We start from the raw sequence: 27099 nt of genomic DNA on the forward strand, positions 1-27099 counted from the left end.
TTGAATAGTGTTGTCTTTACTTATATCCTTTAGATCCAACCAGAAAAACCTCATCCACGGTTGTCCTTGGTGGATTTGCTATTACATTTTCCTTTTCTTGTTCCCTACTCTTCTTCTTCTTCCTCCTGTCTTTACTTTATTAGATTCCCTTTTTTTCCACACTCTTTTCTTTTCTCTTGAAAATGAAACTAAGAAGTTAATTAGCCAGTAAAATGAACATGTTTCACTTTGATTAAATATGAGCTGATTAAAAACATTTCGATCAAATCATTGAAAGAAAAAAGAGAGTTATTCGGCACATACATATGACAATGAAATTAATTAACTAGAAGCACAATAATGTCTGCTGCAAAGGTACAATTAATTCATATGGAATGATATCAAATCCTAAGGTAAAATACATTGATAGTTTTAATTTTTGACCATAATTACATATGAGTTTATTAATTTTTAAAATAATCACTTCGTTCCAAATGTGTAAATGATATTAATACTTAAATGTGAAATATATAAAATGTTCTTTTTCTTTTTTCACTTTTTTCTTTTCTCTCAAGTCAGTCGACAATGATCTCTTACATCGACCAGCCACCTTGTGGGTAGATCTAATCATGAAATGCCTAATTCGATTGATCTCTCCAAGGGAGCACCAGATCGGTACTCCTTTGGAGAGTGTCAATTGGTGCCAGCTGCAGGATGACTAGTTGACGAACGATAATAGAGATTTTTTTTTTGAATAAGAAAGAAAAAATTTGAAAATGAAAATCATAATTTATATAGTAATAATTTTTAAAATTAATGAAACGTAAAATTATTTTAAAAATATTATCATGTTATCAAATTAATAGAAATATTGACGGTTGTCTAATGACAGGATTCATGTGTCTAAGGAAATATATTTTTTAAGTCAGAGTCTCCATTTTAAAAGTTAATGAATCTGCCTATAATTATTTTCAAAAGTCGAGGATATCTATATTTTACCCCAAATATTAATGTTACTAGTTCAATTCACATGGTATTTCATAAAGAATATTAATATAAATCAGTCCGAAGAAGCAAAGTCCACTTCAAATTCAATATGAATACGTTTCTTTGCTTGCCGGCCTTAAGGGAAAAGAGTGAAGATCTACCAGTCAACACTCACAAACCAGCTTTTAAATTGTCTTAGTGCCATACCATACTCTATTTATTAGAAGGTGCACCAAGCGACTATTGGAACCAGTAAAAATTCATTAAACATTTACATTGGGATGCAGTGTGATTATGGCCCATTTCGTCGATTGCCATCAAAGCATTTTGCAACTCCTTCAAAGTCCTTCTAGTTGTTGGTGGTACTGAGCCTTGCATGTACAACAGTTCAAAGAATCGGGACATCCATTCCTTTTACAAAACAAATCAGGTAAGCAGTGACATCACACATCAATGAACAATTCCACAGTGAACTGCTCTATGCTGAAATTAACAGAATTTCTCATGATAGCTATATAGTTTTTACTCTTACTTTGTTCTTCAAAATTCCATTAATACGATGAACGTTTCTCATTTTCATAGGTAATTTCTGAGTGCTTGAACTATCTTTAATCAAAGCGTACATACATATGGTAACCATTAGTACTCAAAACTAGGTGAAAGTATCTTGGAGAATATCTTTAAAGATGCTATACTCAGGCCAGTCCAAATGTAGAAATCACCTTGTTTTCCACGTTATAACATTTGCAGAAGGGATATGGATGACAGTATGGAGGAGAGGTTTCTTGCACAAAAAGAAGAAGACGCGACTGATCATGATGATCTGAGAAGAAGACTTTGGATTGAATCAAAGACTATATGGAGAGTCGCATTCCCATCCATATTGTCAAGGGTAAGTTCATTTGGAATGATTGTTGTGACACAGTCATTTCTCGGACACATTAGCGAGGTAGAGCTTGCCGCATATGCACTCCTACAAAGCATTCTAGTCAGGTTCATGTATGGGATTGTGGTAAGATATAATTTTTTTTTTCATCTTTTATGTTTTTAAGTTGTGTTTCTAATTTCAAACAAGGATGAGTTCACTTTCATTTGAAAATAAATAAGCTAATACGGGTTCCCAAAAACGAGTTCTTATAATAAAGTTTGTTCACAAATAAATTACGCATTTGACTACTGTTAATACATTCAGGGATTCTGTGATTAATGAAATTTAGAACTAGAAACAGCATTAAATAAACAGTCACCAAAGCAAGCATCTTTTTTTATTTGAAAGGTTGAGATTTTATTACTGTAAAAATATCCAAATAGAGATTTATAGAGAGCAAAGTCACATGTGATTTGCTTGAAAACAAAATGAATTCCCAGCAGGAGGGTTGGCAGAACATAGAAAAGACCTTGATAAGCCTTCAAACATCAATCATACCAGAAACGATAACAAAGAAATCAAAGCCAATATAGACTTGCCCTTACTAATCTGGGACAGTAAAAATGGATCACCAGCATTAATTCATGTCTTTCTGAATCGATCGCTTTATGTTCATAATTGCTTCCCAATCCTTGCAAAAAATGGTTAATACCTTGTCGATGCATGGAAGATTGGCATGTCGAGTGCAACCGAGACTCTGTGTGGGCAAGCATTTGGAGCAGGGCATCACCACATGATGGGAATTTACCTGCAACGATCATGGATTGTCGACGGTATCACAGCAACAATATTGGCACCTCTCTTCATATTCGTGACGCCAATCTTTAGACTTCTTGGCCAGGAGGAGGAACTAGCAGTTGCAGCCGGGCCAATCGCTCTGTGGTTTATTCCGATGATCTACAGTTTTGTGATGTCTTTGACTATCTCGATGTTCTTACAAGCACAACTCAAGAATTTGATCGTGGGATGGGTATCGACTGCAGCATTCGCGCTTCATGTGTTATTGTCATGGATGTTTGTGTACAAATTGAACTGGGGAGTTAATGGGGCAATGGCTTCAATGGTTATATCTGGTTGGACATCGGTTGCAGGGCAGGTGGTGTATGTCTTTGGAGGTTGGTGTCCTAATACATGGAAAGGATTCTCTAAAGCTGCTTTCTGTGATCTATTGCCTGTAGTAAAGCTCTCAATATCCTCCGGAGTCATGATTTGGTAACCTTGAATTCCCAGCTACCTTTCTATTTTTTTAGGCTCTACGTTAATTTTCACATTTCCAGTCCACTATGGATTTAGCTTTTTCTTTTTTTTGTGAAAAATAACTAATTCATTGATATGGCCTGGGTAACAGTCCAGCCAGGCATGGGACGATTCTTAGCCTATGAGTTTTGATGTAAAACCCACGTGCATAAAACCTTCCCTTCTAAAAACAAAAAGACCAAAGCTCTGTTATACAAAAATTTCAGAGCAACAGACTACAATGCATTCCCAGAAATCCCCCTGATACGCAGTCACATATTTACTCACATCATTAGTCCCTCTTAGCTTTACACTCAATCCCACTCATTTACAACAAAAAATACACAACTATAAACATCAGTCAGCTTGTTCAAAACAAAATCATTAAGACAAACCCATCCAGATGAAGGCAAAAACAAAAGTGAGTCAGACATGCATAGCTTTGGTGAAACCTTTTCTCGTAGCTCTATAAATCAAACTTGTTCCCTCGTTCCAGAAAATCAAGACTTTATTTAAGTTCCACGGGTACCACATCAACCTCAATATGAGCTTCAGTCAGAGACATTTATTTAATCCTCCTGTCTCCGAACCCTCTCCTTTGCCAGGCAATCTGCCACTTAGTTTCTTTCTCTAAAAATGTGGTTCACCTCCCATCTTGGAATACTCTTTTTTCAACCTTTTCAGTGTGGAGAATCCATTTTCTCAATCTCCATGGTGTTTCCATTGGATTGTTCACCTTCTTTACGGCATTCTAGGAGTTGCTTTCCATGATCAACTCATGTATTGTAATCCATTTAGAAGCTGAAAAGATCAAGAAGGCCTTTCTAATTGCTTTAACCTCCGCTAAGCTTGCATCCCCCATACCAATAGCCTTGGAGAATGTAATTTTGAAGCTTCCATTTTCCTCTCTTAGAACTCCTCCAATCCCAGCCTCCCCTAGACCACCTTTTGCAGCTCCGTTTATATTAAATTTAATCTTCCCCTAGCCAGGCTTAACCCACTCCTCCACCTGCTTGCTGTTTGTTGTTTTAGTCATTCTAGGCACAAGTCTTAGGTTTCTGTAGATGTCTAGCACAACACTGTAAGCATGAGGTCACTTTGCTTTTGCCCATGTAGGAACTCTTAACTTACTGATTTCATAGACTTGATCAACATCCCACACTTTTCCTTGAAAAACCATGTCATTTCTGTGAAGCCATGGTGACCAAGCAATGGCATAGAACACTAGTTTCCAGATTTTGGTTTCTCCCCTTTTAATAAACACATTATTCCACATGGAGAAAAAACTAGAAATATTGTTAGGACCAGTCCATTGGACCTCTCAATCACCACTCCATTTCATCCATAGGTTTCATGATTCAGGATAGTGTATAAAAAGATGACTAACTGTTTCTTGTTGTTCATGACATAAAGCACATCTTGCGGCGTCTGCGGATAAGAGCGTTGGTCGAACCAACTCATGCTTGATAGCAACTCTTTCATGAAGTAGTTGCTAGTAGAAGATTTCTATTCTAAATGGTGCCAAATTTGCCTAAACCTCATTCCATCCTTCCCTGTTGCTGCCATCAGAGTGCATCACCTCTTTGCAAAAGGCTTTCATTGTGTAATTACCTGGGGCCGACCCCCTCCACACGAGGTTGTCATCCATCTCCTTGCTTAAATGGTATTCCTCCGCCGCTCTAAATTGACTCCATTGTTCTTTTTCCCAATCGAGTGGCATTCTTCTAAGGTCAACGTCCCGTCTCCATAAGTCATGCTTGCAGTACCCGAATTCATTGATGCAACCATTTTTATTCCGGGTTAAAGCATAAATCTTTGGAAACCGATCTTTGAGGGTATCCCCCTCCATCCGTCTATCCAAAATCTAATATTCTCACCATTTCCAACAGTCATCTATAAGTTGTTCTTAATCGACAAAAAGTACTCATTAATAGTAGATAAGGGTTTAATAATGTTCTTCCAAGTGGTGGAAAACTTCCTGTTTGTGTTGATGTCTGGTAGGAGACTGGTGGGATCACTCCCTATTTTCTTCACTATCACTTTTCTCCACAAACTACTTTTATCATTTCCGTATCTCCAGATCCACTTGTTAAGTATCGCTCTCTTTTAACATTTCACAGATTCTCCAAGTTTGGCTCGCAAAATATCATGGTATCATCCATAAACTGCAACTGGGATATCGTGAGCCCATTGCTACCGATCGGAACCCCTTGGCACATGCCAATAGTCTCAGCTTGACTCATAAGTTGATTAAATGCCGCCACCACAATGTTAAACAAGAAAGGTGAGAAGGGGCAGCCCTGTCTAAGCCCTCTTTCCATCGGTTAGAGATGGTCGTCTTTCACCTCCCTTCTCTTTCCTCCTTTTCTCTTCCTAGGCCTCCATCTGCTCCTCCATGTTTCTTTTCACTGTTCATTCTGCCGTTATTGGTATTTTCCTTCCCAGTTCACAAATTTCCATTCCAATAATTGAGGCTTTCATTGCAAATACCTTCCAATTCACAGTAATCTGCGGACAAGCTAATATTCTTCTCTTGCTAGTGACTTCAGCTTTGATAAGGGCATAATGCAACCTATTTCTCATCTCTGTCGCCTTGTCACTTGTAAGAATTTTCCCCTAGAATTTCCCGGTGCCTCAAACATTTTTAAGTGCCATAGATGAGCTGGTGGTTCCTCCACTTGCACCCATACTGAATACTTTCTTCTATCCTTATTTAAATCATAGGGGTGGATTTCTTCAAACCACTTCTCAAAAATCACCATTTGTTTTGCCAAAACAGCCTCCAACTCCTTTGTCTCACTAAAAGTCAGTATTACATTAAGACCTCCAATAACACCATCATTTGCTAAGATACTTTGAATCTGTCGACAATTTGTTGCCCTTCTCAATCTCCCCGTGGCGCTACACCTCAGCCATTCCACCTCATCTTCATGAATATCCACTTTGATACCACTTTATGGATTTAGCTTAGTTGCTGAATTGGTATATTGGTAGTTTTCGAATATTTTTGGGAATAATTTAATTACATGTATTATTCTAATCCTTTTAAAGTTGACTTTGAATAGCTTGGAATTGTGGTACTATTCCATTCTAGTATTAGTGGCTGGATACATGAAAAATGCAACCATTGCCATAGATGCTTTCTCCATCTGGTAAGAGCATTTCACAATGCCTGGTAGTTTAATTTGTTCTTCGATTACAGTAAATTTGCTTTATAGCTAATTTATTGCTGCAGCCTCAGTATCAATGGATGGGAATTTATGGTCTGCCTTGGCTTCTTAGTTGCAGCAAGGTATACATAATCTTGCTCCATATATTTACACATGATGGAACAACCAACGTCTTCTGCTTTTCTTCCCCTCCATAGAATCCCTTTAATGCAATATCTTTGTATTGTTAGCGTGCGCGTCTCGAATGAATTGGGGAAAGGAAATGCTAAGGCAGTGAATTTCGCCATAAAAACCATCCTCGGCACTTCAACATGCATTGGTGTTGTCTTGTGGATACTGTGCCTAGTTTTCCGAAGTAAAATTTCATACTTGTTTTCCAGTAATGAAGAAGTTGCAGAAGCTGTGTCAAGCCTCTCAATTCTTCTCGCTTTCTCAATCTTACTCAATAGTGTTCAGCCAGTTCTATCAGGCAATAGTTGTCTTATTGATCCTCTTTTCCCTTATATTATCTGATACTTACAAAGTTAGAATTCTGAGCCTTTAAACTCTTCCTCCAGGTATAGCCACAGGAGCTGGTTTACAAAGCATGGTAGCATATGTGAACTTGGGATCCTATTATGTAGTAGGAATACCTATAGGAATTTTGCTTGGATACGTTGCTCATCTTCAAGTTAAGGTAAGAGCCAAAGAAAATAGTCTACTCTGTAGTGTGTGTATATTTGTTTTTTGGCAAAGTGTTAAAAGTTTCTAATTTTATGTAGGGACTATGGATTGGATTGCTGAGTGGAGTGGCAATGCAAACGCTTATTCTGGCTTGGCTTGTATGGAAAACAGACTGGGATGAGCAGGTACATTGTCAGTGAAAGAATTGTAATGCGAATTTGAACCATTAATTTCCCAAAATCAAAGCCATTTTATTTCCTGTGCGCAGGTAAGGAAGGCATCTGAACGTCTCAACCGGTGGCTCTTGAAACCGCCAGAGGAAGTTAATGGGAGTCCACCTCATGCTTAGAAGCTAAATCAAATGAATGATACTATTTGTAATACTAGTACATATTTCTTTTGGCTGAGAAAAGCAAAACAGAAACGTAAAACGTAAGGATATCTCTGTAGACCATATATAGCACCTTACTATGACATATAGGAATCAAATCATAAGCAATCAGTTGGGATCCGTTTTGCATTAACCATGAGATTGACGACTGTAGCGGTGAGATTAAGAGTTGTAGTGGTTATAGATAGATCATTAAAGATATTAGATTAAAGTATAGTATATTTTATAATTTATTATATATTTGATATTTATAAAATTAATAAAATCATTCAAAATTAATAAAAATTATTTTTATATCAAGATTTTTTGGTCAACATTAGTAATATATAAGGACGACAATGAGCACCTTGTTATAAGATACCTGATCCGATTATATAAGATTAATTAGAGTACTTTATAATCAAATTTGAGTAACAATTTTACTACTCGTGTCGAGTTCAGGTACCATTCATTGGATGCCCAAACCTGATTATGTTTTTTCTTTTAATTTCATGTAATTAAACATAAAGGTATATTGTTAATTAAATTAATTCATAAAGCTATGATTATTAATTACTTGTAATATGTTTTAATATATATACTCAATATATTAGAAATATAATTACAATTATATATATACTTTTAGTATATATACTTTAAATATAAATATATTTACTTTCTATTTTATATTAATGTTACAAAAATTATTAATTATAATATATATGCTTTTATTTATATAAACTTATAAAATAGATACCTAAAGAGAAGTTGTGAAATTAGAAGTTGTAGAATTTTTTTTTAATTTCACGTGAGATTAAAATAATTTTAGAACTTATATCTTATTAATATATTCACAAATGTTTAAAAGGAAGAACATACGTCCATAATTTCATTGAAGCAATTCATGAGATAGAGCTGGATAATTTGTCTACACAGATTAATACAAAGGGTGGCCAACCCGCACAATTTCACCCAGAAAATTTTCGCATTCTAGTTTTACAATTAGCCTACTGATACAATTAAATTTCACTCAGAAAGCAATGCAAATGTGTCACAATTTACCCAATATATATATATATATATATATTCTTTTTTTTTTTTGCTTAGCCAAATATAATGTGTTTCATTAAAGACTTGCTTAAGGCATTAAAATTGCAGATATACTGCTACAAGGGTTGGACAAAAGAGCATCAGTACAGACCAACACAAATACAAGAAAGGCTGGAGCTAAATAAACCACACATATCGGCTAAGCCTTTTATAGTTGAAACATATAAAATTAAAAGATGCTAGCAAGGAAGGCTATCACCTTGCTGAAAACATATTCTCACTATCAACACCGTGTTTAGTTAACGTGTCTGCAAAAGAATTTCCTTCCCTAAGGGAACCGCTCCTTCTAGAGCAGCTCAAAGTGTGACAATACCGCTCATTCAAGAGTGACTGTAAAAGATTCCCTTACCATTGTCTCGGTTGACCAACGCCGAAGATAGTACTTGCATCGTTGAGCAGCCTGTGAACAACAATTATCTATAATCTTTAATGCTACACCAGAACAACTTAGTGGCACATACGGGGACGGAGTTAATTAATTTTTATTGAAAAATTCAAAAGTTAAAAAGAATAAAAGTTAAAAATTTTTAAAATTAATATATTGAATTTAATTATTAATAATTAAAAAATTTATAATAAACAATAATTTTATATAACATATAAATCAAAAGAAATAAAAAGAAAAAAACTTATAATAGTACTTTAGAAAAATTTTGTTCGACGATGGCAATATCCTTTTTAATATAAACAACTAAATTATTTGTAAAAAACTTATCATCCATTTTATTTCAAAATCTAGTCTTTCTTAATATAATCAACTAAAAAAATTAATGTAGTCAACATCAATATTTTTATTTTATTATATTTAAGTTTATAACATTAAATATTAAACTATAATGCATAAAATAGAAATAGTTAAATACAATATATAGAATTAATAATTTCTTTTTATGCTCAAGATAATTTCTTTTCAACTAAATATAAAATATAAAGCACATTAAAAATATATACTTAAGATAATTTTTTCTTATATAATTAGAATTAATAAAAAAATAATATATTAGTGAAATTTTAAACAACAACTAATAATGCAACACTAGAACTTATATTTGAGAATTACATATACAATAATTTTTTAATTTTTAAAAATAAAAATTCTTAAAAATAAAATCCACATAACAAAAAAAAAATTATGACAAGTAAGAAATATAACTTATATAACAAAATATATATATATATATATATGATTGATGATTCGTATAAATTCAAAAAAAAAATCTATGAAAATTTAAAATATATGAGTAAATAGAATATAATTAAAAATATAAATAAAAAAAATTAAATAAAAATTTTATTTTTTTATAATTTTACAATATAAAAATAAAAAAAAGAAAAAAATAGATAGAAAAATTTTAAAAATAAAAAAAAAAATTAAAAATTTGAGTAAAATTGAATGAAATTTATAAAATTATTTTATTATTTTTTAATTATATTAATTATTTAATAAAAAAATATTTTAAAAAATTAATAAAAAAATAATATATAAAATTTCAAAAATTGAGGGGGCCATAACAAAGGGACGCTCCGCCCCTGGGCACAAACGTTTCTTAGCAGTCCACATTGAATGCCGGTGCAGCCAAAAGACGATACAACGGAGCCAAGCAATAAAAAGAAGCATAATGATACCACTGATGCGGCCGTGCTGAAAACTTTAATTCCCAGTCAACCCCATATTTAGCTAAGGCATCTGCAAAGGAATATCCTTCCTTCGAGAATGGACAGTGGTGATATGAGCAAGCGATTGCATCAACACAACAATTTACGATGAAATTTAAGAGTCCTTCCCATAAGACTTCCTTCACATTCTCGCTGCATGAATCTGTCACAATGAAAAGGGATTTCTACCAAGCAGTGATAAGGTTACCGGACATAATCAAAGCCTTTGGAGGGCCAAAAACGCTTCTCAACACTGTCAATATTCCTAGGTTGCTTTGTTTCCTGAATTAATATAATCTCTGCAGTTTTATAGAAACCATAAAAGCATGCTTAGCGGAACAGAGAAGATCCCAAAATCCTTCAACGCAATGCAACCAATTATATATCTTTCAGCATTAGAGACAGTGAAATCAAAAAATTCCCCTAGGCATCATAAAAGCCACAACAAGTGCAATAATACTTGGGAAGCAGTAGTAGCACAAAAACCCAGCAAAATCACAATTAAACAGCCATGGTTGTATCTCTGTATCTATAGTCAACAGCAGTCAAATGCACACATTCAGGACAATAGTAACTGTGAGTATCAATTTAAAACCAGAATTGTTTATGTATAAAATACCGCAAAAAAACAAGTTCCGAAGGTCTCTCAAATATATATTCATTCTGCGTTCCAAATGGGCTGCATGATGTTCCACCAATTTCACCTCCTTCTAGTTCTCTGTCTCACTATTTTTTGAATCTTGTTCACAATTTGCTCTCCTGGACAATTTCCAGAGAGTCCGAGATGTAGTCCAATTTTCCACACACTTTCTGCCTCCTTAAGAATTTCATTATGGTGCATTATGTCCCCATCAGAGACCACAGCTGCGGCTGCATAGTAATCAGAATTTGGGGAGGTAGCTTTTAGAAGAAGCCCTTTGATCCCTTTCTTCCTTGACTTTTTAAATCTCCTTTCTGCTTTGGCCACCACTGTTTTCTTCCAATAGATCTGCTGAGCAAAGCTCGGATTGGGTGTGCTCCAATTAGTCATTTTCCACTGTCCCCTGAAGCTCCTGCTGCTCTGGGCATGGGCTCTCTGATGCGATTTGTGGATCTGTGTTGAGAGAAAATGCAGAGCATGAGGGGTGGTTTAAGGCGGCCTGCATTGTTTAGATTGTCTTTCTGGCTTGGGCAATGGAGAGCATCTTGGGCTTCGTTTGGTTCTCAGTGTTCCGTGCTATCATGATTGCTAATTGGGCTTTAAGTTACATGGGGCTTAGATAGGCTCTCTTTCAAGCTGGTTGGATTAGCAAACCAAATGTGAAGGGCCGGCATCCTAAGGGAATGGGTATTGGGCAGATGGAATCCAAAATTCTTTCAGACTTTGAAACGGACCTGCTGGGCTCATTGATGGGCCTCTTTCCTTGATCCGCTTGTTTGGCCTGTGAAGTGCTTGGGCTCTCATTTTGTAAGCTGGTCTCATCTTGTGCATAATTTTTTGGTCAAAATACTTTAGTAGTCTTTGTACTCATGCATTTTATTTAATTTAATCCTTTCATTGAAAATCATAACAATTTAGTTTTTAATTTTAAAAATTACTTCAATTTAATTATTTTAATATTTTTTTTCGAAATTACCCTTCACAAAGTTGATATTTACATTAACATAGTGCTGATATGACACCTCTTATTGACATGGTATGTGCGGTGGGCTAGAAATACTAACATGGTAATGCAATATCATTTTAACATACTGATGTAGCAATGTCACATAGCATTGACATGCTAACATGGATATCCCACGTGGTATGTCAAGGAGGGCACCACGTGTCACACTTTCTTTTAGCACCCATCCATGTCATGTCACATGGCATATCTAAAGGGTGACATATGGCATAATAGGAAAGCAACATGAGACATGTCAATAAGGCATCATGTGTCACACTCTCTTTCAGTACCCACCCATGTCATGCCTCATGGCATGTCTAAATGGTTAGGAAGGCACCTCATGTCTCTTTGTTGTTTTTTCTAAAAATATTATATGTTTGCTAAGTTTTAAACTCAAGACCTCGTGCAAGTACAACAAGCTCCTTGCCACCAACACTAAACCATTGCATTTGATTATTTATTATTTTTGTTTTTTTTTCTTTTTTACCTTTTCTCTCTTTCCTCTTACCTTTTCTTTTAAGGATTGATCACCAGTCACTGAATGTCATCGTCAGCCTCTGTTCATCAGATGTTGGATGCCAATCAGTAGTCATAGTCACCGAACACAAGTTGCCGATTGTCGGCCTTTAAGGTATGAGGGGAAAGAGAAAAAAAAAAGAAAGAAAAAGAAGGAAAGAAAAAAAATAAAAAAGAATATTAGGGAAGAAAAGAAAAGAAAAAAACAAACAAAAGCTATATATAGTCAATAATAAGAGTTTAGAGTTGGTGATAAAGAGCTTGTTATAGTCTTAGGTTTGAAGCTAACAAGCCCACAATAGTTTTGGAGAAAACAAAAAAGACTAAATTGAAGAGAGTGCATGAGTATAAAGACTATTGAGGTATTTTGACCTAAAAAAAATTGTATTGAATTCCTCCCAAAATGTTGCTTACATTGAACTTAGGCTAATAGTTAATCATTTCTAGTCAGGGACTAAGATGTCTAATTAATTTGGCAAGTGCTCATTCCCATGAGGTTTTCCATTACATTAATTAGTGATTTTAGCATTAATGGCCTTTGATTTGAATTTATGGCTTAATTTTTCATTTATTCGTTTCCTAATTTGCTCAAAATTCATGCCCCCTAAGATTCTCATTTAATGATCTAACATTGACCTATGAAGAGAACACTGTTATCCACTCTATAATAACTAGGAACCTATCAATCTTGCTTCTTTTATAATCTCCCCAAGCCAAGTGAATCTTTTCTTTATTACGGGTAGGCCAATATAATCTTCTTTCTTGTGCAAATCTTTTAATTTTTAATTTTTATTATTAAATGTATAAAATTTGATATATATATATATAATAATTATTTTATGATTACCCTTTAATCACTTTTCATATACAATTTTATATTCGCCAATATTAATGAGCAACCATGCCTTGTTCAACTTACTTACAACTCTTCTCGCCTCTACTACCTATTCAAACTTGACAAAGCCAAACCTTTTCCTTGTTTTGCTTTTTCTTTATACACTAAACACATCTTGCACCTCTCCATATTGTTCGAAGATTTTTTGTAGCCACTGGATGATATTAATGAAGACTAAGACCAGACGATTCGTCCTTCTTTCTCAAAAATTAACCTTCGATTTTTGTTGGACTTCCCCATAATAATTGATATTTATGTTGGGCTTCCTATAAGGGCATTCATATTTATATTTCTTTCATTTAGTTTTCCCATCAGAACCCTAAAACCAAGAAGAACACTGTTTTAATCTTAAAAATAATTGATATTTATATTGGAGTATTTTACTAAATGATAGATATATGTGCCTTTTTATATTAAAAAGTAAGTTTGAATTTCTTCTTCTAAAATAAAAAAAAATGCATTTTATCAGTAGGAGAATAAAAACTAAGCCATCTAGTGGTAAGTGCCTCTCTCATCTCATGTGCTTGCATGTATATTATGTATATATACACTTGAAAATTTTAAACTTATTTAACACAATTTTTATCATTTAGGAAAAAAAATTCAAAATTTATTTTTTAAATACAAAATCATACATTAATCATTAAATCAAATATTTAAATGTGAACGTTTGCTTATTTAAATATTTAGATTCGTGATATCGATGATGGCTCGAGTCAAGTCCCATTGTTTATTAACCACGACCTGAACTTTGTTGTAGGCTAATTCCCGAGCAAATGGCATCTCTCTTCTGACCTGGAATTCTCTTTCTTTATGAACTCCGACAGCAATTTCTCCCTTCACTCCAACCAGCTCCGGCCAAGAGTTTATACTTGTAACATTCCATGAAAAATGTTGAAAGAAAAATATGGTGGCATCTATAATTTTGTGTATATAAGTCTCAATTAACCTATAAAAATATTCATGTGAGTTAGTTTCATTAGTCATTAAATATATATACTGACAATATTTTTAATCTAAAATCATCTCTTTGTGCACAGACACTGAATTATCTACCCTTTCGTCCATTTTTTCCCCATCTTTTCTTTTTGAATGTCTTGAAATAATGATTGCACCTACATATTTCCCACGTTTACACTAAATTCCAGGGAATTTCATTTTCAAGCTGGGCAATCCATGCTGCAACTTTGTACGATTGCATTCATGCATGCATGTGTCGCTATCTAGTTTGTAGGGAGTAAAAGTTCTTAATTTTCAGGTGTCTTTGCAGGCTTGGATTTTCAAAAGTTAACAGCAAAATCACCGTTTTGCATATGATAAATTTCCTTTAAAAAAGTAGGTGGGAAATTTATTCACTAATTTGAGTGAAACATGGCATTACTAGCTATTAATGTTTTGTTTTTGCCCTCTACTACTGTATAACAAAGAGAGCAGCCATTAATGAAGTTTTGAAGCCTTTTTCTCTCATCAATTAATCTTCTCTGAGTTTTTTCCTCTACAGAATTATTTTGTTCTTCACATATTTAAACATAATAGATGTATGTATTTTGTAATATTCCATGAAAAATATTGGGCATCTATAATTTTGGATATATAAGTCTAAATTAACCTATAAAAATATTCATGTAAGTTAGTTTCATGAGTCATTAACCATGTATACCGACAATGTTTTTAATCTAAAATCATCTCTTTGTGCACAAACAGTGAATTACGTACTCTTTCCTCCATTTTTTTCCCCAACTTGTCTTTTTGAATGTCTTAAAGTAATGATTTCACCTACATATTTTCCACGTTTACACTAATTTCTAAGAAATTTCATTTTCAAGTTGGGCAATCCATGTTGCAACTTTGTACGACTGCATTCATGCATGTATGTGTCGCCATCTACTTTGTTTGGTAGTAATGGATTTGTTAAAGGTCCCAATTTCACGTTTTTGCAGGCTTGGATTTTCAAAAGTTAACAGCAAAGTTACCGTTTTGCATCTGATAAATTTCTTTTTTTTTTCCTTTCAAAAAGTAAGTGGAAAGTTTATTTACTATTTTATGAGATAAACGTTAAACTTGAATTTTTAACGAGTAAAAATATGAATTTGAACTCTAATATAATGAAATTATGGAAAAAAAAATCCCATCATTTTTAATTTTTATTTCTACTAAACAAGTTTACGAGAATATTCTAAGAATTAAAATTCTGAATATTCAACTTAAAAGTCCCATATTTAAATTTAAGAGAGAAGGCTGACATTAACCGTATAAATCATGGTACCTCCAATTTTCGTAACCCCGAGCCAAATAAACTTTTACATGATTATAAGTTTTAGATCACTTGGTGACACAAAGTTCAATTCTCGGATTTGTTATCAGTGCCTTAGGGAGGGGATAAGCCGAGGGGGGCAATTCATGGGGAGTACCCACCACTTTAGGGTACGCTCAAAATTAATTTGAATGGATCTTTGTGAGGAAAATCGGAGGAGGTAGGAATTGGAGTGCTACACAACAAGGCATGCTGGTGGTGTTAAAAGACATTGCGTTGGTCTGATGGCAGGGATTGCTGATAGTGTATGTGTATTGCTAGTGGGCCTAGTTTGCCATATGCTGTAATAAGAGATATTACTGTGCACCCTCTTTGTCATGTTATTCCAGTTTAACAAAGGCATCTGTAGCTTTGTTTAACACCGGTGGCTTTTACTACCAGTACCAGGTAGCCTTAAATGATAATATCAAGCAATATATGAATCAGCCTTTTTTTGTAAAGAAAAACTTTCACCATGAGCAGGAAAGTGTTTATTCATAACATTGATTCATGATGGACCAACAGGAGCATATTAGCACAATGATACACATTGTAGAGATCTAGCCAATTCGAGGCACTTGAGTCACCACCCCTTTTCCATTGACAACAACCCGAACCCTGCTAGGATTGAACATCAAATCGGCTGGACTTCCTTCTAACAACAGCACTGCTTTCACATTCGGATTCTCTTTCTCGATCGTCGCTGCTGCAACCTTTCCTTTCTCTCCAACCAGCTCAGGCCACGACTGTTTACCTGTAAATTAATATGAACAAATCACAGGTAGAGCTTATTGTTTTACATTTTATGGATGTCAGAAATGCAACGCCGGACAACAAAAATAGCTTTAGGCTTTCCCCATTGAACCAGTGAAGAAAGCATACAGCAAAGGCAAATATCACACCATTAATTTACTAATTATAGCCTTACCTGTCGGCTGTAACGGGTCGGATGAAGAACCGTCAGCATAGCCTGCACCCACAAATGCAAGCGCAGAGCCAATCGCCGCAGAACCAACAATGAGCGCATCGACAACCGACCTCCGAGAAACGCCTCCTTGGACTGCTTGATGATCTTTAATTAGCGGCTGATTCTGAGCCCTACACACAAGCTTGGAGGGCTTGATGCTGGGGCGGTGGTGCTGTGAGGATGAAGATCTAGGAATTAATGGTGCGTGGATGAAAGCTTGGTGATGCAAGAAACATGCAGTAGACGCCATTTTCCCTCTTCGCTTTGCTTTGCTATAAACTGATGTAATGAAAAATGAAAATTGGTCCCCTATTTATCTACTACTTCGTGAAGTAGATAAGATTGGGAAAGGCTCTGATTGGTGTACCCCTCACCCTTTTGGCACGTTTTACATGTGACCTTGAATTAATAATATCGATTCAAATTGGAAATGATCCGGGTTTGGTTGCTTGTTGGATATTTTTTGGTCACGCTCACTTTCACATGGCAAACGGGTGAATGAGTGCAAGTTTAATGTTGATGGCTCCATTAGAGGGAAACTGGGTCCGGCGTATGACAATCAAATATTGCCTTCATCTATTGGCATTGTCTTCACATGCAGGCTCCAAAAAACTTGTGATCGAGTCAAATTTTACGGTTGCAATTTCATAGGTGCTGAAGAGAGATCAGAGCCCACGGGACAATCAATTATTTTCACATGATTCTAGGCCAATAAATTTGAAAAGAAACTTAATTACACAAAAATATTGCAACATTTAAGATGTTAAAGAAAATATTGATGAAGTGGAATGAGAAGAACTTGATTTGGTTTACTATAATTTTATATAGAAGTTAAGTGGAACAGCAAATTGGTTTACTTGAATTTACAAGAAGAAATTTATTTAGCTTAGCTTTGATTTATGTTAAAGATGTACCCTTGAATTGCTATGAAAAAACTTATCACAACTTTCTAATACAAAAGTACGTGGTTATCAACGGTGGACCTTAAGAGGACTTGCATGTCTTCGAACCGAAATTATTCTGATATTGAGTCCATTATAGTAAAAATTCGAAAAGATTTTTTGCCACTTTTCAAGGTGAACTAGTTGAAGTGGTAAATATGATAGTTGTATCTTTTTCTCTTATCTTTCCAATAGTCTAAAAATCATCTCATTTGGAGTTCTATAAAAAACGTTATGGCCAAAATATCAAAATATGTGTGGTGAAAGTCTGCATCTTAAAATTGCTCTCTTTCTTCTACTAAAATTCTTCTTTCATCAAACACGCACAAATAAATTAATCACACCCTATCTTAATCACATTAACACTCAATTAAATATAAAACTAACTAAGATTAGATTGATTGACCTAAATTAACTAATTTAAAATATTTAAATAAAACTTACTAATTTTTATGCGTTACTAAAAGAACTAAGTTAAATTACTATCAAAATTAAACCTAAATAACTCTATATCATAGAGTTATCAATTACATATACAACCAAGTGTCCTCTATTAAAACAATTACTTAGACATTTGCATCTCAATAGTAAAGAATTTAATCATTCTGTTGTGGTCTTTAAAGAGAGTTTGCAAAAATTCATTCTCTCATCAAACGCAATGTTTATAATGTAACAAGATACAACTCATTGTGAAACTGCAACTACAAGTTATAAGCTCAAGTAATTGCTCCTTACTCCTTAGTGCAGTCTGTTGGCTTGAAAGACAACTTGGTTTTCAATGTCATAGCCAACCATGAAGTACGCTTGATAGTTGTATCTTTTTCTCTTATCTTTTCAATGGTTTAAGAATCATCTCATTTGGAGTTCTATAGAAAGCGTTATGGCTAAAATACCAAAACATATGTAGTGGAAGTCTACACCTTAAAATTGTTCTCCTTCTTTCACTACAATTTTTCTTTCATCAAATACCTACAAAAGCACAAATAAATTAATCACAACCTATTTTAATCATATTAACATCAAATTAAGTATAAAATTAACTAAGATTAGATTAACTAATCTAAATTAACTAATTTAAAATAATTAAATAAAACTTACTAATTTCTATACGTTATTAAAAGAACTAAGTTAAATTACTATCAAAATTAAACCCAAATAACTCTATATCATAGAGTTGTCAATCACATCTACAACTAAGTGTCCTCTATTAAAACAATTACTTAGACATTTGCATCTCAATATCAAACCCAATGCTTATAATGTAACAAGATACAACTCATTGCGAAACTGCAACTATAAGTTATAAGCTCGAGTAATTACTCCTTACATCTTAGTATAGTCTGTTGGCTTGAAAGACAGCTTGGTTTTCAATGTCATAGCCAACCATGAAGTTCATTTAAGCCAAAGTACCATAGATTGCAAAATCAGAAATAGTTGTGAAAGATAAGCGTGAAACACCCTCGAAAACGAAAACGAAGGTGTTCAAAGGACTGAGCTTCACATCAGCATTGGTGAAATGCATTGTGATATTTGGAACTTTGAAATCATTTTGAGCTTCATACCAAAGGCTCAAAGTTTCTACCGGTGCATCAATGTGCTTTGCATCAATGTTCCCAGCCATCGATGTCTCTAGTTTTGAATAAAAATTCTTGAGGTAAGATTGTTAAATTGGTTCCCAAATAGATAATAATGTTACCCTATGTGGTTTCGAAAGAAGAGCTGGTGAATTCTAGTATATCGTTACCAACAGTAATAGTTTCTAGGGTGAGGAAATAGAAGATATCATCAAGACTTTTTTTAATCAATGGAGTTGAAATAGCCCCACAACTTGAAACGATAGCATTAGTCCCAAAATTTATTTTGCTTATACTAAATTCTAAATTAAATGGCACCAAGTAATAAGAGAATTTTCCAACAATCGAAGTAGCAATTTGGGAAATGAGGGAAACTTTTCCACCTTCAAGGCCAATGATGCCTGATCCTTTTTTGTTAAAGGTACCTCCATCATTGTGTCCATATCCAAAGACAGTTTTAGGAAAGGCAATAGATTGGCCACTTGTAGAGCCTAAGGTCATGGTATCAACAGCGAGATCTTCTTTTGAGAATGATCCATCTCCATAAAAGGTTGAATATAAGCAAGTATCATTTGCCTCAAGGGAACAAGGGTTGAAAAGAAAAGCATCTTGTTTGTAACACTCCGGACAAGGCTCACATTGCGTGCAAGTAAGATCACTACTTGTGTCAGCAATGGCTAAAATCTCAACTGGTGGTGCACCGATTGATATATTCATGAGGTATTCACCTTGATTAGCAATAATATCAGATTGAGCTTCATTTTTTGAGATACAACTTGGAGTGAAGTGATTCACACGAGCAACAAATCGTTGTAGGGCATTGATTGTTCGTTGTGAGGTAGTTTCTAATTGGTTTTAGAAAGGGGACTTGGGAGAATCACAATGGATCAATTCAACACCAAAACTGCCATTCTGAGCTTCTACAAAAGGAAGATAAGAAAAAAAGTAGCAAGAGATAATGGTTGCCAAGGAAATGGAAAAGATTGAGTGATAATTTTCAACTGCCATGATTGCAAGAGATACTAAAGAATAATTAGGGGGAATACATTACACGTAGGTTTCAACAAAGCTTATATATAGGGAAAAAATGTTGGGGTGCAATCATGTTGTGAATGTGTGAGAAACAAAGGGTAAAAGACTTCCTTTTGTGGCAAAAGGGCTGTGACCCGAATACATTAACATTAAGATGAACATGCTTTGGTCGTTTCAGGCATCTTTTGTTCATTTTGATAGTCATAATTGATAATATCATTTGGCTTGAATGCTTTTCTAATTAAGTTGATCTTTGATTACAGTGACAACTCCTATTTGGATTCATCAAATCTGATATTTATATTCAATACCAAATTTGAAAAATTGGTTCCCTTTCCATATATTTTCTTTTATCATAGCAATCTTAGTACAAAATAACTAAATTTTATCACCGTAATTTACTCTTTTGACTTTCATTCACTGTAATTTTATAGCGCAATTACCTAAGTCAATGTGTATTATCAGGTAATATCAATAAACACTTATTTAATGTACTTATCTAAGGAAAAAAATATAGTTAACACTAGTTTGTTACTATGTTGTGATATTGTGTAGATGTTAAAGTATTCATACATTACAACCTTTTTGAGCTTTTAGTGCATAATTTTAGTTGCATTTATTTTAATGTAACTAAATTTATCATATAACACTTAAAACATTCCATTTAATTACACTATTTAAAATGTAATTTCATAAAATAAATTAAAACAAATTAAGAAGGAAAAAGCTGATAAAATAAAGGAAGATTAAAAAGATTGAAGCCCACAAAATATAGGAAACCATGGCCCATGAAACAACCTAAAATAAATCCTTGTCTTTTACATTCAATTCTTTTCTTTTTGGAAAATCACTCATAGTTTATACCTCTTTCTTTCAATATCAGATCCACTATCTTCTTTTATCTCAATCTCAAAGTTTTTTACTCTTAATTTTTTTTAAGACAGGTAAATTATCTTTTTCTCAATTCATCGATTCTCTTTTTCTCTCTTGGTTCATTTTTCCCGTTTGGCTACCAAGAAAATTCTCAATGGGCATGAATCAAAAGAAATCTTCAGAGATTTTCTTAACTCCTTTGATTTGATGTTTTTTTATTAGTTCTTCTTTCAAATTTATATGAACTTTGAATTTTGAGAATTTTGGACAAATGCTAAATAGAGTTTTTATTGTGTAAAGTTTTATGTACTCCTTCATATAATCTCTGATTCAGGTACTCACTCTTTTTATTTTGAGTGTGATTTAGGTAAATGAAGTTTAGATTAGAGCTTTTTATAATTCTAATTAGCGATTTTGAATGAAAATTAGAGTTGCTTAAGCAAAGATATCAAGATATGACATTATTTAATTTCTTCATGAGCCTTAAACTAGGCTCATTAATGGGGATTCTGTACCCAATTGTAATATGTTGAAATTAAGGTTGAGTTACTGGTCTGCATGGTTTGCACCAAAACTCTGAGTTTGAAACTTGGGCAGAGGTTGAAGACGATTGGGTATCACATGAGAGGCACATGTCTACTTTATGTTGACTCTTTGACTAAGTTACTATTTACATTTGACCTTTTTACTGTACTAGCTGTTTATTCTCCCTGAGCTTGTTGTGTAAATAGCTAAGTGTCTACAATTCCTTAGAAAAAATTTGTCTAGTCATTCAAGTGAAACATGGCATTGCCACCTACTAATGCTTTGTTTTTTTCTTCTACTATTGTATAACAAGCAGAGTAGCCATTACTGAAGTTTTGAAGCTTTTTTCTCTCGTCAATTTTGTCTGAGTTTTTTTCTCTACAAAATTATGTTGTTGTTCGTATTTTTAAACATGGTATCAAAGCTATTTTAAGGATTTTAGAGGATCTTCGAAGGTTGTTACAACCTTGATTTTTTTTTGTTTAGAAAATTTTCCTAGTTTTTACAAGAAAACAGAATTTGAAACAATGGCATCTTCAAGCTTCAACACTATTGCTCTACCAGTGTTTATAGAGGAAGACTTTGCTATTTGGGCAGTCAAAATGAAAGCATACCTGAGGGCCCTCAATCTTTGAGAAATTATGGAGGTAGCAGCTGATTCTCCTATTATGAGACATGCCAATCCCACTGCAACACAACTCAAACAGTTTAGCAAGGACATTGTAAAAAGATACAAGGCCCTTTCTTGCATCCACTTAGCTGTGTCTGATAACATTGTCACAATGATAATGACTTGTGATTCACCAAAAGAAACTTGAGATCATTTGAAGGAAGAGTTCCATGGCAATGAATAAACAAGGCAGATGCAAGCCTTGAATCTCCATAGAGAGTTTGAAATCTTTAAGATAAAGGAAGAGGAGACCATCAAGGAGTATTCAAACAAGATAATGAAGGTAGTGAGCCACCTCATATTGCTTGGAGAAGAACTCTGTGAGAAAAGGATTGTGAACAAAATATTGAAAGTCTCCTTGAGAAGTTTAAATCCAAAATATCCTCCCTTTGAGGATTCTAAGGATACTACAAGGTTGACTATTACTGAGCTTTTAAATGCGCTACAAGCTCAAGTACAGAGATGAGCTTTTAGAAATGAAGGAGCAGTAGAAGGAGCTTTAAAGGTTCGAAACAGAGACAAAGGCTCAAGTAACAATCAAAGGAGATTTAATCATGAGATGAAAGACAAAGACAAGAAAAATGGAAATGGGAAGCAATGGAAAGGTAAAGCCAAGTTTCAACCATGTTCTTATTGTTAAAAATGAAATCACACAGAAAAGTTCTGTTGGTTTCATCCACATGTGAAGTGTAGGCAATGTAATCAAACGGGACATGTTGAAAAAGTTTGTAAATCCAACCCTACTCGAAATGATGAAAAAGCAGTTGTGGTCGAGGAAGTGGATAGACTAGATGAGGCTTTATTTGTGTTGAAAATTGTAAATGACCAAAGAAAAAAGGATTTGTAGCTGATAGATAGTGTTTGTTTTAATCACATCACTAGAAAAGAAGGAATTTTTACTGCAGTTGATAAAAACTTTCTGTCTCAGGCAGAAATTGGCAATGGAGATCACATAAAAATCATGCGAAAGGGCATTGTCAGTGTCCAAACTCTTTCAGGGATGAGAGCAATCTCAAATGTCTTATTTTTTCCGTAGGTTAGCCAAAATCTGCTTAGTGTGGGACAATTATTAGAAGATAATTTTTCCATGTGCCATTAAGAGAAGTCATGCACAATTTTTTGCTCTGTTAGTAATGAGCTACTTATTGTGGGAATGAAGAATAAGTGTTTCCTAATTGATTTCATGAAGAATGAATTTATTACCTATCAATGCTTGACTAATGTTGTTTTTTTCTAGCATAAACCTCTTGGGCATGTCAACTATGGCTCTCTAAAAGTGATGTCTTCATCTAACAAGGTAGATGGACTACCAACTATATCATCAACTAATAATGTATGCAATGTGTGTCAGTTTGGAAAACAGAGCAGAAATTCCTTTCTCAAGAATAGTAGCTGAAGAGCAAAAGACAAACTTCAATTAGTTCATTCAGATGTGGGAGGACCGATGAGTATTCCTTCTTTTAATGGTAGCTTATATTACTTGATTTGTATTGATGACCTTACCAAATTTTGTTGGGTTTACTTCAGGAAACAGAAATCTGACGTTTATAGCTGGGTCATCAAATTCAAGGCTTTGGTAGAAAATGAGTTAAGTTTCTCTATGAAGATATTATGATATAATAATGGCCTTAAATATTGTTCTTCAATGTTCAATGATTTCTTAGCTTGCAAAGGCATCAAACATCAACTGACAGTTCCTTATAGACCCCAACAAAATAGGGTCAATGAAAGAATGAATAGAACCCTTGTTAAGATGGAACAGTGGTTGTTGATTGGCAAGGGTTTGCCAACAAGATTCTGGGCAAAGGCAGTTAATACTACAGTGAACTTGTTGAATTATTTGCCAACTAAAGCTTTAAAGTCCAAGAGTGCATTTCAAGCTTGATATGACAAAAAACCTTCTATTGCTCATTTAAAGGTATTTAAATGCATTGGTTATGCAAAAATACCTGATGAACAAAACAAAAGAAAATTTGATTGAAAGTCTCAAATAGCCATCCATATGGGGTTTAGTGACATTTCCAAAGGCTATAAGTTATATGATGTGGATACAAACAAGGTCTTTATCAATCGAGATGTCAAGTTTGATGAAGGAAGCCAATGGAATTGGGAAAAAAGTTTGATTGAAAGTTTTAAAAATCTTAATATCAGTGCTTATCTTATACCACGGATTAACAGAGATGAAGAAAAAGATCTTGAAGATGAAAATTTGGTTGTCAGAGGTACTAGATCATTGTCAGATATTTATGAAAGATGCAACTCAATGATCATGGAACCAAACTCTATTGCTGAAGCTACAACAGATAAGGATTGGCTTCAGGCTATGAAAAACAAAGTGGAGATGATCCACAAGAGCAAGACATGGGTTCTTGTACAAAGGCCAAGTGACCATAAGGTAATTGGGGTTAAGTGGATTTTTAAGACAAAGTTGAATACAGATGACTTGGTAAACAAGTTGGAAGCTCGTCTGGTTGTCAAAGGGTATTTTTAAATTTATGGAGTTAATTACCTAGAAACATTTGCCCCGATAGCTAAACATGATACCACAAGGCTTATAACGGCTATTGCAGCTAAGGCGAGTTAGAAAAAATGGCATATGGATGTAAAGTTTTCCTTCCTGAATGGTTATATATCAGAAGACATTTTTATAGAACAGCCTGAGGGATTTGTTGTCAAAGGCAGTGAAGATAAAGTTTGGAAACTTGTTAAGGCTTTGTATGACCTTAAACAAACCCTAATGGCTTGGTACGAAAGGATCAACAGCTAGTTATGCAACAAAAGCTTCACTCAAAGTGTTAATGATCCAACTCAATCAGATGATGAAGGAATATGAATTTATGAACCTGATAGTGTCATTGTATGTAGATGATATGTTAGTTACAAGATGAAGTGGCTTAATTCTGATGAGTTTTAAACTCAAGATGATGGAGGAATTTGAGATGACTGATCTCAGTGAAATGTCATTCTTTCTAGGCATTGAATTTGTGCAAAAATCAGATGGCATATTTATTCATTGAACAAAGTATGTTAAAGAATTACTTAAGAGGTTTAAAATGGAGAACTTTAAAGTTGTTAACACATCTATTGTTTTTGGCAGCAAACTGTGCAAAAATTATGGAAGTTCTCTGGCAGGTGAATCAAGGTATAGGAGTTTGGTTGGTTGTCTCTTACATTTATCAGCCCCTAGATTAGATATAATGTACTTTGCTAGTGCACTTCTTAAATTTATGCAAACACCATCTGATTTGCAGCTGATGGCTACTAAAAGGGTACTTAAGAATATCAAAGGCACTGCTGACTTTGGATTAATGTTCAACAAAAATGAAAGTGAGAATCTTCTCGGCTACTGTGACAATGACTGGTCCAGGAGTATTGAAAATTCACGTAGTACATCTAATTTTTGCTTCTCTTTTGCCAGTGTAGTTTTCGCCTGGAATTGCAAAAAACAGGATGTTGTAGCTTAGTCTTCTACTAAAGCTGACTATATCGCAACAGCTTCAGTTGTATATCATGCGATTTGGTTAAGGAAACTGTTTTTCGACATTGGCTTTAAGCAAAACAAGTGTACAAAGCTTCTAATTGATAATTAGTCCGCTATTACGATTGCTAAAAATCCTGTTTATCATGGTTGGACTAATTAAGCACATAAAAGTAAAATTTCGCGCCTTTAGAGAGGCGATCACAAAAGGAGAAATTTTGTTGAACAGTGCTCTTCAAAGGACCAACTACCTAATTTTCTGACTAAAGGGTTAAAGAAGGATTAGTTTATAACTCTGAGGACTACGCTAGGAGTCACCAAACTCAACCTTAAGGAGGTGTGTTAAAATTGAGGTTGAGTTGCTAGTCTGCAAGATTTGCACCAAAACTCCGGGTTTGAAGCTTAAGCATATGTCTATTTTTGTTAACTCTTTGACTAAGTTATTGTTTAATTTTACCTTCTTATTGTATTAGCTATTTATTCTATCTAAAATTGTTGTGTAAATAGCCAAGTGTCTACAAGTCTCTTAAAAAAAAAAATTGTGTAGTCGTTTGAGTGAAACATGGCATTTCCAGGTACTAATGCTTTGTTTTTTTCCTCTACTGCTGTATAACAAATAGAGAAGCCATTAATGAAGTTTCAAAGCTTTTTTCTCTCATCAATTTTCTCCAAGTTTTTTTATCTACAAAATCATCTTGTTCTTCATATATTTAAACTTAATAGAAATATGTATTTAGTAACATTCCATGAAAAATATTGGGCATTTATAATTTTGGATATATAAGTCTAAATTAACCTATAAAAATATTCTTGTAAGTTAGTTTCATGAGTCATTAACTATATATACCGACAATATTTTTAATCTAAAATCATCTCTTTGTACACAAACAGTGAATTATCTAGTCTTTCCTCCATTTTTTCCCCATCTTTTCTTTTTGAATGTCTTAAAATAATGATTGCACATACATATATATTTTCCACGTTTACCCTAAATTCCATGGAATTTCATTTTCAAGTTGGGCAATCCATGCTGCAACTTTGTACGATTGGATTCATGCATGCATGTGTCGCCATCTAATTTGTAGGTAGTAAAAGATCTGAATTTTCACGTTTTTGCAGGCTTGGATTTTCAAAAGTTAGCAGCAAAGTTACCGTTTTGCATGTGATAAATGTCCTTTTTCTTTTTCCTTTCAAAAAGTAGGTGGAGAGTTTATTTACTCATTTATGAGATAAATATGAATTTTTAACGACTAAAAATATGAATTTTAATTCTAATATAATGAAATTATGAAAAAAAAAATCCCATCATTTTTAACTTTTATTCATACCAAAGCAAGTTTACGAGAATATTTTAAGAATTAAAATTTTGAATATTCAACAGAAACATCCCATATTTAAATTTAAGAGATAAACAATTGATATTAACCGTACCAAACATGTTACCTTCAATTTTTGTAACCCCAAGCCAAATAAACTTTGACATGATTATAATTGTAGATCACTTGGTGACACAAAGTTTGATTCTCGATATTTCATATACAGTAACGTATACATTGAGATACTCGGATTTGTTATCAGTGCCTAAGGGAG

At 33.9% G+C, this 27099-nt stretch overlaps 2 protein-coding genes and 1 pseudogene across 2 annotated transcripts; 1 reads left to right on the top strand and 2 right to left on the bottom strand.

Moving 5' to 3' along the window:
- The first annotated feature begins 1205 nt into the window (after positions 1 to 1205).
- LOC110415790 (protein DETOXIFICATION 24-like) lies at positions 1206 to 7487 on the top strand. The gene is made up of 9 exons (XM_021427512.1): positions 1206 to 1396; positions 1717 to 1978; positions 2565 to 3106; positions 6196 to 6282; positions 6366 to 6422; positions 6531 to 6769; positions 6858 to 6976; positions 7062 to 7148; positions 7232 to 7487. Exons 2-9 carry the CDS (start codon positions 1724 to 1726, stop codon positions 7310 to 7312), a joined length of 1467 nt encoding a protein of 488 aa, XP_021283187.1. The 5' UTR covers positions 1206 to 1396; positions 1717 to 1723; the 3' UTR covers positions 7313 to 7487.
- An 8376-nt stretch (positions 7488 to 15863) lies between these two features.
- On the bottom strand, positions 15864 to 16722 carry LOC110415464 (oxygen-evolving enhancer protein 2, chloroplastic-like). The gene is made up of 2 exons (XM_021427131.2): positions 16378 to 16722; positions 15864 to 16203 (listed from the first exon to the last, which is right to left on the bottom strand). Exons 1-2 carry the CDS (start codon positions 16664 to 16666, stop codon positions 16010 to 16012), a joined length of 483 nt encoding a protein of 160 aa, XP_021282806.1. The 5' UTR covers positions 16667 to 16722; the 3' UTR covers positions 15864 to 16009.
- A 1366-nt stretch (positions 16723 to 18088) lies between these two features.
- Positions 18089 to 19939, bottom strand: LOC110414886 (aspartic proteinase CDR1 pseudogene; annotated as a pseudogene).
- Between the last annotated feature and the right edge of the window lie 7160 nt (positions 19940 to 27099).

The sequence above is a fragment of the Theobroma umbraticum genome, unplaced genomic scaffold (assembly GCF_002168275.2).
Source record: "Theobroma umbraticum cultivar Fairchild unplaced genomic scaffold, ASM216827v3 scaffold_147.0, whole genome shotgun sequence".
NCBI lineage: Eukaryota > Viridiplantae > Streptophyta > Magnoliopsida > Malvales > Malvaceae > Theobroma > Theobroma umbraticum.

What these genes read in the sequence shown, in the direction of transcription:
- LOC110415790 (XM_021427512.1), top strand. Translation starts at nt 1,724, where the DNA reads ATGGATGACAGTATGGAGGAGAGGTTTCTTGCACAAAAAGAAGAAGAC. An exon ending in GGCTTCTTAGTTGCAGCAAG is followed by an intron (nt 6,423 to 6,530) that starts GTATACATAATC and finishes TTGTATTGTTAG; the next exon opens with CGTGCGCGTCTCGAATGAAT. An exon ending in TTGCTCATCTTCAAGTTAAG is followed by an intron (nt 6,977 to 7,061) that starts GTAAGAGCCAAA and finishes AATTTTATGTAG; the next exon opens with GGACTATGGATTGGATTGCT.
- LOC110415464 (XM_021427131.2), bottom strand. Translation starts at nt 16,666, where the DNA reads ATGGCGTCTACTGCATGTTTCTTGCATCACCAAGCTTTCATCCACGCA. An exon ending in CGACCCGTTACAGCCGACAG is followed by an intron (nt 16,204 to 16,377) that starts GTAAGGCTATAA and finishes ATTAATTTACAG; the next exon opens with GTAAACAGTCGTGGCCTGAG.